Source organism: Podarcis raffonei, chromosome 3, assembly GCF_027172205.1.
Source record: "Podarcis raffonei isolate rPodRaf1 chromosome 3, rPodRaf1.pri, whole genome shotgun sequence".
Lineage (NCBI taxonomy): Eukaryota > Metazoa > Chordata > Lepidosauria > Squamata > Lacertidae > Podarcis > Podarcis raffonei.
In genome coordinates this window covers 39,903,784-39,919,851 of record NC_070604.1, presented here as the reverse complement: position 1 = coordinate 39,919,851, position 16,068 = coordinate 39,903,784, and the positions used below count along the sequence as shown (strand labels likewise).

At 41.0% G+C, this 16,068-nt stretch overlaps 1 protein-coding gene across 50 annotated transcripts in view; it reads right to left on the bottom strand.

Moving 5' to 3' along the window:
* The window catches only part of RIMS1 (regulating synaptic membrane exocytosis 1), a 232,049-nt gene that overhangs the window by 65,578 nt on the left and 150,403 nt on the right, over positions 1-16,068 (bottom strand). For 16 of the 50 annotated variants that reach the window (XM_053381174.1, XM_053381183.1, XM_053381178.1 and 13 more), the window contains 4 exons: positions 13,308-13,391; positions 11,192-11,269; positions 8,944-9,015; positions 994-1,176 (listed from right to left, as the gene is read on the bottom strand). The exons of 16 other annotated variants lie outside the window; for them this stretch is intronic. In XM_053381174.1, the coding sequence (XP_053237149.1) occupies positions 994-1,176; positions 8,944-9,015; positions 11,192-11,269; positions 13,308-13,391 (417 nt within the window). The remainder of the gene's footprint in view (positions 1-993; positions 1,177-8,943; positions 9,016-11,191; positions 11,270-13,307; positions 13,392-16,068) is intronic. 18 more of the 50 variants (XM_053381196.1, XM_053381202.1, XM_053381219.1 and 15 more) reach the window with 5 other exon arrangements.

Sequence of the window (16,068 nt, the reverse complement as noted above, 5' to 3'; positions counted from 1 at the left end):
TTCTTTTTCCAGATACATTACCAGTATAAATCTCAGTACTAAAGCAATTTCACAGAAGTAGAGGATTATTATACAGGAAAGGTGACAGTTGCAAATCAAGAGTCAGAGTATGTTCACACATCATCAGCTATGCATTCCCTATGAATATGAGTTTAGGATTTTCTTTTTGTTTTGTATGTATCTTCTCTCTCATTTCTCTGTATCCTCATTTGACACTGTGGCTAGCTGATCAAATTGGTATTGTTCTTCCTGGTGCAGTGCTTCCAGGAAACTTTACAAATACCATGAAGGGTTTGAAGGATAACAGATTATATCACTGGATGAGAAATAATTTAAGATAAACTTATGAAGCATCACTGAAGCTGGGACAAGTCAACAATAACTATTATCTGTTTCTCGTAAGCTTGGGGTTGGGAATTTTCCATTCACTGTTTTCTCTGTACAATACTTTCATCATACCAGTTCTAAGTTCAGGACCCAATCTGTTCATAATCACTTCTCTGTGTTTGCTGGGACTTATTTCCTGTCTATTTAGCCTCTCTATACAATGTACAGTGTACACAATACCCATATGATAATAACAAAGCCCAATTTCCCTCTCCATACCTAGTATGAAGAAAACGTGCGATGTGAGAACACACCCTTTGCTATATGGATAGGCTTTTGCATTATGTAGCACATTTTTGAAAAATGAAAAATATTCTGAAAGCTTTCGTATGAATGCATAACACAACAAAACAATGGGAAGACAAAACAGAGGCTGATTTTCACCATTGTGATAAAGCTTGTTGGTATGACTGTAAACAATCCAGAGAGGGGAGATAGGACTTGAGCGGAGAATATGAGAAAAGTGTCGATATTATGGCGGGGGAAACAGATTGCACTGGAGTGCCAGAATGAGTGGATGCACTGCATGGACTCCAGAAAGTACACCACCACATTTACATCTGGGAGGCAGGAAACAAAATGCTGTGCTGTACATTTAATAGCAACCTTGTCAGAAGTGGAGAAGGTGGTGCAGACCCTCCAGGAACTAGGTGATGTACAGAACATAAGGGTCTGATACTAGAATGCTCACTCGACCTTGAGCGAGTGTGATGCTTTCCCCTAGTAATGACTGGCTGATCACTGATTCTTGGGGGTGGCAGTCCCCTTCTAGAACATGGCAGTAGAACCCTAAAACATTAGGGCCAAAAAAATTGGATTCAGTCATTAGCTGCATATAAGGTTAACACACAGAGAGAGACACACCAAATCACCACCAGTATCTGTAGTTGCAAATCCATGATTTTCAGTAACATTCATTATTCGTTATCTTCATAAATATGGTTAGTAAATGATCAAACAGCAAGTTTATCCCTCAATACACAGTAATACACAGTCTGGAGCTACGAATCTGAAAAAATGATGAGATAGTTACTTGCAGTTCTAAGACCAAACTTCTTCCCAGTTTTTTAAAAAAATCTATTTCACATCTCAAAAAGTGTATAATCTGAAATATTGACAGACCTATCCATTTTACAATATTGGCCTCTAGTGGATGCTGGTCTCTACTGGACTCTATTGGGGGTTGCCGTGACTTATTTTCTCTGAATGAGGTCGTCTGTTGCTTGGATCTCTGAAAAATACAGAAGTTCCAGAACTGCAGCTCTTCCCACCACAGTGGTGCCGTGATGAGGAAACAGCTCCTGAAAAATGTCACCATGCTTTTCCACCTGACACCCCAATCCAGAATGTGGCTATCTACTGCCAAAATATAGAGTGGAAACAGGCAGCCACTTGCTGTATGCTGAAGAACAGCCTTCACCAAAGGTGTCATGGGCTTTGAAGACACCCAAACTCAGGATGCAAGGGAGAAACATGCTAAGAAGGAGAAATGTGCATGCTTGGGAAATCCACACCGTAATCAACTCCTGCCTGGAAACCAATGTCCCCACTGTGGAAGGACGTGTGGTTCCAGAATTGGCCTCCACAGTCAGTTACGGACTCACTCATTGTTAAAACCATGTTTATAGAAGACCATCTTACTCGGCTATGAGTGATCACCGAAGAAGAAGAAGAAGAAGAAGAAGAAGAAGAAGAAGAAGAAGAAGAAGAAGTTTGCCACTTAAAAGCTCCCCATGCATTTACACTTAGTGCTTTTTTTCCTAGAAAAATAGGTGCCGGTACTCACCATTAAGTAGTTACAGTAAGTGTCACACTTTTTAACAACAAAAAAGAGGTGCCATTACTGCATACCCTTGAGTAACCCCTGGAAAAAAGCACTGCTCTTACTCATTTGCAAGATAGCAACACCATGGACCAAGAGAGTTACCATGCTTCTACAACTGTGGAGAAGCAAAACATATGGTAATATTTCATGGCATGGTTAGAGCATACAGGTGAATCTGTTTGGGTGTCTCCCCCACCCTCCTTTTTCTTTCTTTATTATGTTCCGTCTTCATGTAATTAGAAGTAAGCTGTGGCATAGTTATTAAGTGTCAACTGTGTGGGAAGTAGCTGTCTATTTTCACCCATAGCCATACCCTGATTGTGAGAGAGACAAAGCATCCATTGCTCAAATAATTCTAACATTTGGGAGATGACTTCCCCCCCTTTACAACGTAACAGTGATGGGAGAAACTCTCCTAATGGAATGCATAGCACTATACCTTATTATTTTACTAGGCTACTAGAACTAATTGGGATATTTTCGATCGTTCAGACCTGGAGGAGCACACGGCGGCAGTTCTGTGCTATATCAATCACTGCACAGACACTGTCACAGTAAACAAATCCATCCGGTTTTATCCCAATCAGAAACCCTGGATGAATAGAGAGGTCCAGGGCCTGTTGCGGGAAAGGAACAGGGCTTTCAGGTCAGGCGAGGTGCAGCTTTACAGTGTGGCAAGAGCAAACTTGAAGAGGGGTATTCGACAGGCAAAACGGGATTATAGGCTGAGGATTGAGGACAATTTAAGGAGCAACAACACAAGACAGATGTGGCAGGGGATTCAGCACATTACCAACTACAAACCTAACCTTGGTGCTGTCGACGGTGACCCTTTGCTGGCGGAGGAGCTTAACCTCTTCTTTGCTCGCTTCGAGAAGGAGCCACCTGAGACGCCGGTATTACAGCCACCAGCCCATAGGGGCCCCTCATTCACGGTAGAGGAGCATGAGGTGAGAAAGGTATTGAGGATGGTGAATCCGAGGAAGGCGGCTGGACCTGATGGCATCACTGGAAAGGTGTTGAAGGGCTGTGCGGATCAGCTGGCGAGGGTCTTTACTAAGATCTTCAACAAGTCCTTACACCAGTCTATTGTCCCACCCTGCCTGAAGTCGTCAACTATTGTCCCTCTGCCTAAAAAATCCACAATCAGTAGTTTGAACGACTACAGACCAGTTGCACTGACTCCAATCATCATGAAGTGTTTTGAGAAACTGATGAGAAACATATTATTTCCTGTCTTCCATCAACTTTTGACAACTACCAGTTTGCATACAGGGCAAATAGATCCACAGAGGACGCTATCACCACCACTCTCCATGCTGCTCTGTCCCATCTGGAGCAGCCGGGGAGTTATGTGAGGCTGCTGTTTGTGGACTTTAGCTCAGCTTTTAACACTATCCTCCCCCATAGACTGGTGTCCAAGCTAGAGGCGATTGGACTCTCCAACTCCACCTGTCTCTGGGTTTTGGATTTTTTGTCAGAACGTTCTCAGAGGGTTAGAGTAGGGTCACATATGTCCACAGCCCTTAGCCTTAACACCGGCTCACCACAGGGTTGTGTGTTGAGTCCCCTGCTCTATGCTCTCTATACGTATGACTGTACAGCCACCTATTCCAGCAACAAAATCATCAAGTTTGCTGATGACACTACGGTGGTAGGGCTCATTTCAGGAGGGGATGAGTCCGCCTATCGGGACGAGGTGGAGCGGCTCTGTGTTTGGTGTGGAGAGAACAATCTGGCTCTTAATACGGCTAAGACCAAGGAATTAGTGGTGGATTACAGGAAAAAAAAGGCGGACATTCAGCCCTTGCATATCAATGGGGAACGGGTGGAGAGGGTGGCGGAATTCAGGTTTTTGGGAGTAACTATCGATCAGGGCATGACTTGGAGCGCAAATACCACTGCTCTGGTGAAGAAGGCCCAGCAGAGAATTTATTTCCTCAGACTTTTAAAGAAGAACAATCTGAGTGAGAGACTGCTGGTGTCCTTCTACCGAGGCTCCATAGAGAGCATTCTTACATACTGTATTTGTGCTTGGTTCTCCAGTTGTACAGCTAGGGAGAGGAAGGTGCTCCAGAAGGTCATAACCACAGCACAAAGGATTATTGGTCAACCTCTCCCATCTTTGGAAGAATTGTACGGTTCCCGTTGTCTTAGGAAAGCAAACAACATCCTGCAGGATTCATCTCACCCGGGATACAGTCTGTTTGCACTACTGCCTTCTGGCAGGAGATATAGAAACATCAAGTCAAGGACAAATAGACTGAAAAACAGTTTTTACCCGAGAGCTGTGGCCCTTTTGAATGCTGTAACTCGATAGTGTGACCTGGGAGATTGATGGGTGTGGGTGTGGCTGGAATGTGGTTTGTTGGTTGTTGTTGTTGTTTTGCTTTTGTTGTTTTTAAGGGATGGCATCCAATTTCGTTGCACTTGTGCAATGTTGCACGTGTGTAATGACAATAAAGAATCTATCTATCTATCTATCTATCTATCTATCTATCTATCTATCTACTTGTTAGCCAGCTCTGTGAAATAGCTTTATTACAGCAAAGCCATCCAGTTGCATGATTGTGGCAATAAGCCTACAAAAGGGTACATAAAAGCAGTGAGACCTATGCAGGGAGGTTCAAGTCTGCTGTCTAACCCCAATGGGGTGCTTTGTAAGGCCAGCGGTAAAATATATAATACGAGTAACAAACATTATAGATTTCATTATGTTCCCTGCACTAACACTTTACTTCCAGCAGGTGGCTCATATATTCTAGGCAAAATTATAGCCAATGCTAAGTGATGGTTAGGCTAAATTGCCAATTGCTTGGCAATCGGTTGATTTGGGAGGGGGGGTTCCATGATTGCTGTTCATGTGGGTAAGAGTCAGAGTTTGTTGTATTTATATCTGCCCTGACAGCACTTTTCATGAAGCACAGTACATTCACACATACAGAGATGATTCTCATAAAAAAAACCCTCCCCATATGGCCAGTTTATGCTGTGGGTATTTGTAAAACTTGCAATTCCTTATCCGAGATGAAGGCTCGTGACCTACAGTGACTTGAAAAGCCTGAAGCGTCAAACACTCTCTGACAGGGCAGGAAGCAAGGACATTTGTTGACAACCCTGCTGAACTTTTTAGATTCAAGCCTTAAATGTTTGGGAATTTTAGAACCGGCATTTATGTAACAGGAAGTGAAACAACATATTTATATTGACAAGATACAACACTCCTGTTGTTGCCATTTACAGATTTTATTGCCTGAAATCTTAAAAGGTTTTAATAAGGCAAATAAATAAGCAAGCAAGCAAAGTGTTCTTATAGCACCGTCTTGCAAATAAACTTTAAAAATAAACAGAGCTGAATGCACCTGAGATCTTGGAAATCAATAGGCTTTTCTGTGCATAACTCTGTGTCATAAATTGTGTTGTAAATGTGAATATAAATAAATAAAAAAGACTAACTGATAGGTCACTTGGGGGAGTCCAAGGTGAGAAGATAAGCTGATACTAAGAATATAAAAAGAGCCTGCTGGGTCAGGCCAATGGCCCATCAAGTCCAGCATCCTGTTCTCACAGTGGCCAACCTTACTGACCCTACCAGATGTAACTGGAACACTTTGATGCATGTGGGGTGGAGGAACCCCTCCCACCAAACCTCATCACGTATGATCATATGAATGCTTCAAAACAATCCCTCTTTAACCTCCATAGGCTTAATTGGCCTCAAGCCTACACAGTGGTACCTTGGGTTACAAACACTTCAGGTTACAGACTCCACTAACCTGGAAGTAGTACCTCAGGTTAAGAACTTTACCTCAGGATGAGAACAGAAACCGTGCACCGGCAGCATGGCGGCAGCAGGAGGCCCCATTAGCTAAAGTGGTACCTCCGGTTAAGAACGGTTTCGGGTTAAGAGCAGACCTCCGGAACAAATTAAGTTCGTAACCAGAGGTACCACTGTAGTCAGAAACTGTACTGCGAAGGGCATCATCAATGAATGCAAATAATACAAAAACCTATCTATTCATTTATTTTCTATACCGCTTTGTATTTTTAAGAAAAACCTCAAAGCTGTTTACAGCATATTAAACTAAACCTGACATGTTTAAAGTTCCTTAATCTAGCAACTTAAATTGAATTATTACTGCAAATGGACCTCACTCAGATTTTCTGCCTGCTATACTCATTTCTCATTGCTGACATGAGGAGAGAATGGAGGCAAGAACAAAAGGGGAAAGGAAAGGAGGAAGAGATAGAAAAGGGCATATGAGAATAAGCTCGACAGGCAAGAGGCTAACAGGACAGCCATCTTGCATCTTCCCTTACACAGCAAGTGAGCAGAACACAAATCTCCCTAAGGCCGCTTGGGAAAGGTGCAATACTTTGTGAGTGCTGGATGATCGCTGGTTCAAGAAAAGCACTGTCCCTTTGCCTCCACTGTTTGATTTCCACCTGCACAAGCAACGACAACAAATGTCGTTTGCCAGCTGGGACCTGTTCCCTGCCTCTGGGCTAAAGACATTCATTCTGAAAACGTACTTCCAAGAGTGAGTGTCTGGAGTAAGGTAGGGTTGCCATATGTCAAGATTTTCCTGGAGATGTCCTCTTTTTCAGGGTTAAAATTTCTGTCAGGGAGGATTTTTAAAATTTGGCAAAATGTCTGGGTTTGGGACTGAAGCAGCTAATTGCTGAGTGCCCTCTCTCATTTACATATGCAGCCTGAGTCTGCTGGAGCCGGACCAATCCGCACTTGTCCCCATGCATTATTCACAATCATAATTACTGAGCCCCATGTGCAAGGTGTGCAGCCGCCAGAGCATGCCAGGCACCCAGCACAGCCCCGCGCATCCCCCGCCACTACTTGGGCTGCTTGCTCGGGCTCTTTGTGAGCTGGTCACCAGGGAGGAGGAGTTGTTGGCACTGCTCTAATTTATTGGCACCAAAATCAGGAGGAAGGGGTGGTTCGCCAGTCGCCACCAACTTGACTTTTCCCATGCCACCAAGTCCTCTTCCTCCTCCCCCAACCTACCTAATAGCCCCTCCTCCCTCCAGTGCTCCACCTCTCACCAATGTCTCTGCAAAAAGTAGGCACCAGAAGATGCCTCAGTTAGCAGCATGTTTCGGTGATAGCAAGCCAAGCCCCAGCATCTCAGATCAGACGAGGAGAGTAGAAATGATCCCCTTGGGGAGGGAGGAGGCAGAAACTCAGTTCATTGTGAAGAAAAGTTAAGCCACTCAGCCCAAGTTTCTTCTGGCTTTCCTCTCTTACACACACATCTTCCCGAGCTTCCCTCCCTTCCCACAAAGCCCTTTCTGGCCCTGTTGTGTGTGCTCGGCCACTTGAATTATAGCTGGACTTCAGAGGCATTGACAGTAATGTTTAGCTTTTAAAAAGAGTAACAGCAGAAACAACTACAGTAGATCTCCTCTTAATGTACTAAGTCAATCAAGTCTTTGAACAAATCCATACCCCGAATGATATACTCTCAATTAATTCCTATTTGAATGAACTTCACACTTCAGAAAGTAAAGCTCTGGCCTGTGATGCAAGAACTCTGACATGTGTATGGAGTCAGAATGCCTTCCCCATGCATTGTAACTGCAATGCATTGCTTTTAAAAAATTGGCTGGCACCTTCAACTGAATTGAGCATGGATCCATATATATATATATATATATATATATATATATATATATATATAGAAGAGTTTTTATATGTTCTTTTAAACAAAGGGTAAGGAAGAAACAGAAGCCATGCAGCAGTACAGTTAGTGGACAATGAAACAGAAATTTAATTTTTTTTTTAAAGGAACATTTATTAACATTTGTACTTCATGTTATGTCAATAGCTCATATATTTACTGGCCTGCTAAGCACACAGGGTATGAAAGGAGCATATACAAACCCTGTTGCAAAAAATTATTTTGCACATTATATTGCATTGTGGCTACTTTGCAGCAGAAGAAGAAAGCACATGTGTCCACATGTCAAGGAATATCCCATTTTTGCTGTTTGCCCTCACCATATGCTAAACTGTTATGGAGGGTTCTCCAACCATAGGGAGAAGCTTTGGGTGGTTGGGGTAGGATAGTCACTAAGACACACAAGGGATCTAAGAAAAGTGTTGTACACTCGCATAAAACAACACATTGGATGCAACACACTATTATAATTTGATGCTCCTTGTTAAGCTTCCTACTGTCTCCTTCACCCATTTTTCTCATCTATTTATTGCTACTTTCTGAAAGTAGTATATAAAATGTTATAGGTGCAAAATATATGGGTGATGGGGAGGGTTTTTATTTTGACTTCTCACCCTCTGCATCAAGAGTGAAGGTTCTCCAGGGGCTAAGGCTCAGAAGCTCAGAGCCTCATTGGCTGGCCATACAATGATAGTATAGAATCACAGTGTAGAATCACAGGTTGAAAGGTACCTGGAGGATCAATTTAGTCCAATCCCCTGCAATGCAGCAATATGCAGCTGTCCCTTACGGGTATCGAACCTGCAACCCTGGCATTCTCAGCATCATGCTCTAGCAAACTAAGCTACCTGCTGCCATAGAGATGTCCTTTGCCAGTTGTCCTTCAGGATCTAGCCCTCTAGTACAAATACTGGATACAACCCAATAGGTTTTTCAACTTATCTGCAGCAGAATATTTACTTGTGGTTTTTTTGTCAGATTCTCAGCATACGAAGTCACGGCATGTGAACAATTCCAGTAGCCCATCAGTCCTACCTTTCTGTTTCAGACGCAGAGCCTTTCCTAGTCTGTTTTTGGGTGCTATATCTTTCCACCTTTCTGGGGTGCCTGTGAAATGAGATGTCAAAAAAAAATGAAAAAAGGAAGGAAAGCATGTGATCCAGGAAATATATCACAGAAATTCAAGCAGATGGAAGGTTTTATGAATGACTAGTAAATATGGAATTTGAATAAGAGAACTGCCCGCAACAACACTCAACAAATGTATGACTATGAAGGCTTCACCAAGGACAGAAACAACAAGATTTAACCTATTTGATATCACTATTTGCAGCACTTTCACACCCACTTGCTCCTGAATGCTGTGAAACTTTAGAATTCACCCCAAAGTAATGTTAAATGTGGTAGGAAATGACATTATCTCTAGGTTAAAATGTGACAGGCTGCTTTTGCATCACACTTTCAAGTAACACAGATGGCAAACAATGCAGCCGATTAAATACTCCATGACAATAAAACTCTATTTTAATTAATCTGAGCTTAAGAATGTGAAAAATCTCCCCCTGTTTTAAATAACGTGATAAGATAAAGGCATCAGACTATAAATTCATTGATATTTCAATTGCTAAACCAATATAAAATTAATGAGTGTTTGAATCAAGCTTTTTTTAGTTTTTTCTCTAGGTTGGACATTATGGTGTTCTAGATTCATATGTTCTAGAATACTCTTACCACAACATACAAATTAACTAGCTGTCAGATTGTAGCTCAATGGTATGGTGCAATGCTTTTCAAGCAAAAGGTCACAGATTCAATACCTAGCATCCTCAGGTAGGACTGGGAAAGTCCCCTAACTGAAATCCTGGAGCACTTCTGCCAATCAGTGTTGACAATGCTGAGCTAGATGGACCAATAGTCCATGTCGGTATAAACCAATTGTTCTCTGTTGCTTTTCTCATCTGAGATACCTTTTGTGTTTTCATAGTCACACAACCATCTACCAAGAAGCTATTTTCAGTGTACCAAGTTTTAGGACCACAAATTAATCAATAAAATAATGTTTTACCACAGCATTTTAAAAGGCTTCTTGGTATTCTTGTCCAGGCATGGGATCAGAAACAATGTCTCAGTTTCATGGGCATTATCAAGACAAGCCCAAAGTCATGAATTCTAAAAGCACCTAATGGCTTAGGAAAAGAGGAGGTATTGAAGAGCTCTTGGTAAATCTCTCTGTGAAAGTTTTGAAAAATTGACATGAATGAATTCTGGCTTGTAGAATTCAAGGCCTGATTTATGCCAAGGGGACAATTGGCAAAACATTCCCGTCTCCTTTATTCTCAAACCAGAGCAATCAAGTCTGCCATCAGTATGACATGGAAAAGAAGAAAAAACGCAGGCTTTGGAAGTTTGGAAGACTTTTAAACAATGATTTGGGCCAAAGACACAGGCCCTGCTTATTTTATGTCCATCAGATCATCTAACTAATTCAGACTGACTATGAAAATCAAAATAGAGGCCTAAGCTATGGTAACATCTTTACTGAGCAAACACTGACTTTAACCCATTGTGCCTCAAGAGACTTAAAAAGACCAAACTCTTTATAACTAGTCCTGTCATGCCTTAGGTTGGTGCCTCAGACTCGCTATAGTCCAAGATCTTGCATTTCCTGGGGTTCAGCTTTGGAGTAGCTACACGCTTGTTAGGTTGCCTTATCCCTTAGGATGATATCCATCATATAACGTGCCGGCTTCCCATCATATAACGTGCTTGACTAGTTAGTGATGGTTCCTTGTCCTCTATCTCAGGTCCATTTTGTTGTACATTGTCCTAGCCTAGTTCCCTCGTATTGGGTCTGAAATGACTCCTGGAACCTTTTGTTTATTGAACTTTGTTCTACACCCCAATTACTTTACATTCATGAAGACTTCTTCAAAAGGTCTGATGATGTCTGTCACTTACACTGCCCTCTACGCATTTTCCCGTCTCCCAGAAATAGGTTCTTTTGGCAGTGTTTACATGACTTCTTGTGCCACATACAGTTTTTAAAACTGCAGTTCATATATAATGACTTTTCACATCATATATATATATATATATATATATATATATATTCCTGCTTCCTTGAACTAAATCTATTATTATACACTAACCCCCTCCCCCCAATTTAATATTATTCAAGGGAATGAGAAATAATGCCAAATAAGACTGGCGTGACAGGTATGGCTTATCAAACACTACTTGGTATTTTATGCACAGCGAGTTTCAAGACAACTTAGCAAGATACCTCTGTGTTTCTTCCGGATTAGCACTTAGGAGGTTTAAGCTGTCTTGTTTTGGAATGCAAGACTCCAGCGCTGTTGTTCTTCACAAGATTTGGAAACATGGAAGTGAAAGTTGAACAGAATGGACAGAAACAGATAGAAACAGAGAGATGGTCACATGCAGTGAAGATGGAGACATGCATCAAGATATTTCTATGAACCAAGAACATTCCTGTTGTAGTACATCCAAGCAACATTTCTGATCTCTCCTTTTCAGTGTTTCAGAAATAGGAGTGATGTTGTTGTTTTTTTAAAAAATGTGACATTGCAACAATTGTAACAGAAAACATTAATAAAGGATAAAGACAGAAATAACAAACAATAGTTCATCTGCAGTGAATAAACTAAAGTTTGGCTTTACTATTTTCATTACTCCTGCTGATAACACAACCAAATTTGTCCCCTTGAGGTGAATGTTTGCAAGGTTAGTGTTTGGATTTGTAGAAATAAATATTGGTCAAAATTACCTAAGAATGCCATATATAGATATTATTGATTATTGTTTTCAGTAACTGCAGTACTTCGAGAGAGAAAGAATTCCAGTTATCTACTGCAGGTCCTGTGCTTTTAGCTTAAGAACCAATTTATTATACTGGGTATATAGCAAAATTATTCTGATGCCAGCTTTATTAACTATTTCCCTGCCTTTGTTAAAGAAAACAGCCTTAGGCAACTGTAAATCAGTGGATCACAATTTTAAAAACGTGAATCTCTAGCTTTTGCCTCCATTTTGCCTCCACATACATATTTATCATTTCTTTGATAAAATTATTTCATGTGCAGTTACCAATACTAATAATTTTTGGATTAAAATGAATGGGAATGCTGTCAAGATATGGCACACAGCATGGAGGAGGAGTGTGTAGAAAACCTAGCTATTTTAAATAATGGTTCAGTAACTTAATACATGCACATATACAGAGGACCTGTTACAAGCAATGAAAGAGAAAATGCTTATAATCTAAGAACAACATGACACTAACATTCAAATAAGAAAACCATAACAAAAACAACCACCACCACCAAATATATATCACATTTGGCCAATCAGCATATAAAGAGAAATCCACAAGCACTGAAATTGTTTGATGATTGCTATCTTGTAGAGAAAGCCTGCCCTTGGGATTTTTAGTTACGAGATGATTAAATACACCAATTGCACAAAGTAAGTTATACTGTCGTGAACTGAACCGCCTGTGCCTTTTCAAAAGCTGCCCTTAGGCCACAGTTTAATGGGCTGTTAAGCAGACAAGATCACTGATTTAAATGAGCCGAAGGTTGCCTAACCGTATTGGATTGTGGCCTTGAGGCACTCTGAACCCCTCTCACTGCCTGCTGAATTCAATACATGGCAGTGCAATCCTGTGGAAGTTTGCTCAGTTGGCAAGTCCCATTGTTGTTCAGTGGGGCTTACTCCCTAGTAAGCTGTGTTAAGGACTGCAGCTCAATTTAAAATTCAAAATATGGCTGCCCACTTGCTGTTGAGAGATGAGAGACACTGTGTGGAAGGTTCTCTGCTATTGAGACTACCAGGGGCTAAAGAGAAAAAAGTGATGATTTGTTACACAGCATGAAAACCCAAACAACTCATCTCAACTCCAGTATCTACTGGGGTACTGTAAGATTTATTGCTGCTTATTATCACCAGAACAATTCTGGTTCCTTCCCTCATATATGTACTTCACCTTCTTGCTGGAAACCCTGTATCTGGGATTCCAAAATAGGCTGGCTTGAAACAGGCGGCTTCATGGTTTTGGATCTCTGTGTCCTGATGACACAGAGGAGGGGCACCTGTATGAATCATGGATATCCTCTTCCAATCCCCGACTCCATAGGCAGCCCACCACACTGGGCAAGGCTAATTTGTCAACTAGGCAGCACATTTTTCAGCATTTGACTGCAAGGACATCAGAGGTGCTTTGTAATAACGTGAGTAGAATTCAGATATGAAATGCTTTCTAGTGTCCTATCCTAGATTCCTGGAAAATGTGATTTTTTTTTGAAAAAAATACATGCCTTTAAAAACTTCTTGGCAAAATTCATCAAGTCACTTTTCACTTAGGAGGGGCTGGCTAGTACCTGTCATCCTCCGGAGATGCATGTTGGATTTGAATCCGGGGACTAGTGGGTCGGCTCCTATCTAGTGAGGGGGACCATCTACCTCTGTTTGTTCATCCAACAAAATAGGAGAAAACAGAACATTTAGTGTATAATATTTTTTTTAAAAAGCTTTTTTGTGGCAAGGAAACTGAAAAGTACCCCAAAAAGTCAGCGTTTACTTTTTATTTATTTCGAGTAAGAAAAAGCGCCATCATTATTTAGCTTGAATTTAGAGCCCCATTTCAGACACATTTGCATAGCTGTACTATTGTGCTTTACACAGTACTGCAGTACTATAACTTTAAAAAAAAAATCAGTAAAATAATGATATCATAGAGGTAACTGATGGCAGGAATTGTATCTTATGTATTTCATATATCAGTGCCTTTTAAGACCCAGTATGCATTCTTAATGAAGTTTTAACTGGTACCAGATTAAATGCGAAATAAGGGTTTTTTGTTTATTCAATCAAATGAAAAATATTGAATAACCTCTGAGCATGGATGGAATTTAAGCACCATGTTACACTGCTAGATACAAAATATGTCTTTGAAATTGTCTATTTCCACCACAGCCCATGGTGTACAAAGATATGCGTTCCTCTAGACCAGGGGAACCTCTGTGGTGCACTCCAGTTGCTGTTAGACTCCAACTCCCATCATCCCTGAGCACTGGCCATGCTGGCTGGGGTTGATGGGAGTTGTAGTCCAACACCTAAAAGGCACCACATTGGGTATCCATGATCTAGAAAGTCTCATCTACTGTGACTGGCAGCAGAGTCAGTCCCAGCACAACACCCCCCTTTCCCCCCTCCATAGATATATCTATATTACCATGCTCTGTAATCCTTGTGTTGTTTTAGCCACAGAACCCGCTTTCCTACTTCTGGCATCTATAATTACAGGTTTATTTTTCTTAGTTTATTACTTTTCACAAAAAAGAAAACAAGGGATCTAGGCTTCAATCCTATACACACTTACCAGGGAGTAAGTCCCACTCAATTCAGTGGGGCTTAATTTTTTTGTTTATTTGTAGGCATGCATAGGATTGCCTTTTAAAAGAAGCTGATATACATAAATTACATTAATCAGAGTGTCTCTGGAACTGGCAATAGGGAACTGGGAACTCTCTCCACCTTATCGATAAGTACAGTTGTTCTAAGAATTAAAAAGGCTGATGTAGCAACTGCACAAGCTGATAGAGCAATATACTGAGTGCATCCTCCACACACATAGGTTGCCTGGAGAAAGCATGGTGTCGGGTGCAGAAACTGAATTCTTGCCACTATGGAGATGGCTGAACTTCTGCTCCTCTGCTCTAGTTCCTATGATAATCAGGTTCATGGTGGGCCAGCATTTGCGGGTTGGTAGTGGTGCTCCAATGGCCAGCTTACGTTCATGCAGAATGAATCACATCACCCGTGCACCATACGTAAGAAGCTGCCATGGGCTGGTGATAACAACAAAGCCCAAATGTCAGGAACTTGGTGGTTGTGTGAGTCACCCATCTATCCCAATCCAGTACTTCATTTTGCACATATTGCCAGTCAGTGTCATGCAAAGCAACCAGCAGTCTGGGTGGACTGGACCCTGAATCATTTCTCAAAGCATGCAGCATTTTCAACAGATTCCTGGCAAATATTGCAAACTTCCATATTGGTCCCCAGCTATGACTTAATCTTTCTCCCAGGACAATAGTTTTCACTTAATCATTCAGTTTTTTTCATTGTATGCAATTCAGTGAAATGTTCGCGAACGAATGCCATGTACTCTTTCAACAACTCTGTGTTGCGGGCTTGGCTGAGACAGCAGCTTGTTCCAAGGCCTCTCAGCAAGGACATATTTAGGGACTCCAATCCAAAACACATTTACTAGGGAGCAAGCCCCACTGAGCACTGTGGGATTTGCTTCTAAGTAAACATGCTCATAATAGCACTGTGCACGTCCTTCATTCAAGCCCAATGCTCTGCTCCCTACCTCATTATTCCTGCTTGCTTGCTTGCTTGCTTGCTTGCTTGCTTATTTATTTATTTATTTATTTATATTTGTTATTATTATTATATTTCTTCATATAGACGTATTGATAAATACACAGGAGTGTGTTTATGAAGTGTATTAGAAATTTCATGAAAGCTAATTTTCCATTTAGAAGAGGATGCGTGGAGAGACGCTAGCAATCCTGATTTTCAACGAGATATAGAATCATTATTAAAAAGGCAAAATGCATGTTCTGTTAGCAGTGTAACATTTAAAGCACCAGTTTCAGTTGTACTTTTTGTGGTACTTTTCTGTTCATTAAACATTGGGAGCAAGCAAACTACAAGGACTTCAGGGGGGTTTAGCATTGCAGATTAGTACAGTCTTTTAGGTATTTAGATGTTTAGAAGGCTGTTAGTACACAGCAGATTTCCCCCCTCTATGCCAAGTGCTAAAGGAAAAAATATAAAGGTACCAGTGCACTCAAAGCCCTTAATATGCTGATATTCTATAGAAACATTTAAAATAATAGAAATAGAAATGTAATCAACTGCAAACATGCATTATGAAATTTGGAAAAAATCTCACACAATATGTTTTAATGATGTGAAACGTACTGTACACACTAATGTGGAATAGCATGCAGCAATAGCTTTTGAGAGTTGAAAAGAATGGTCAAAACATAAGAAATCATAGCAGAGTGTGCAACTAATAGATGCACCTGCTATACTCTAAGGAAACTGCATCCAATACATTCACAGAGT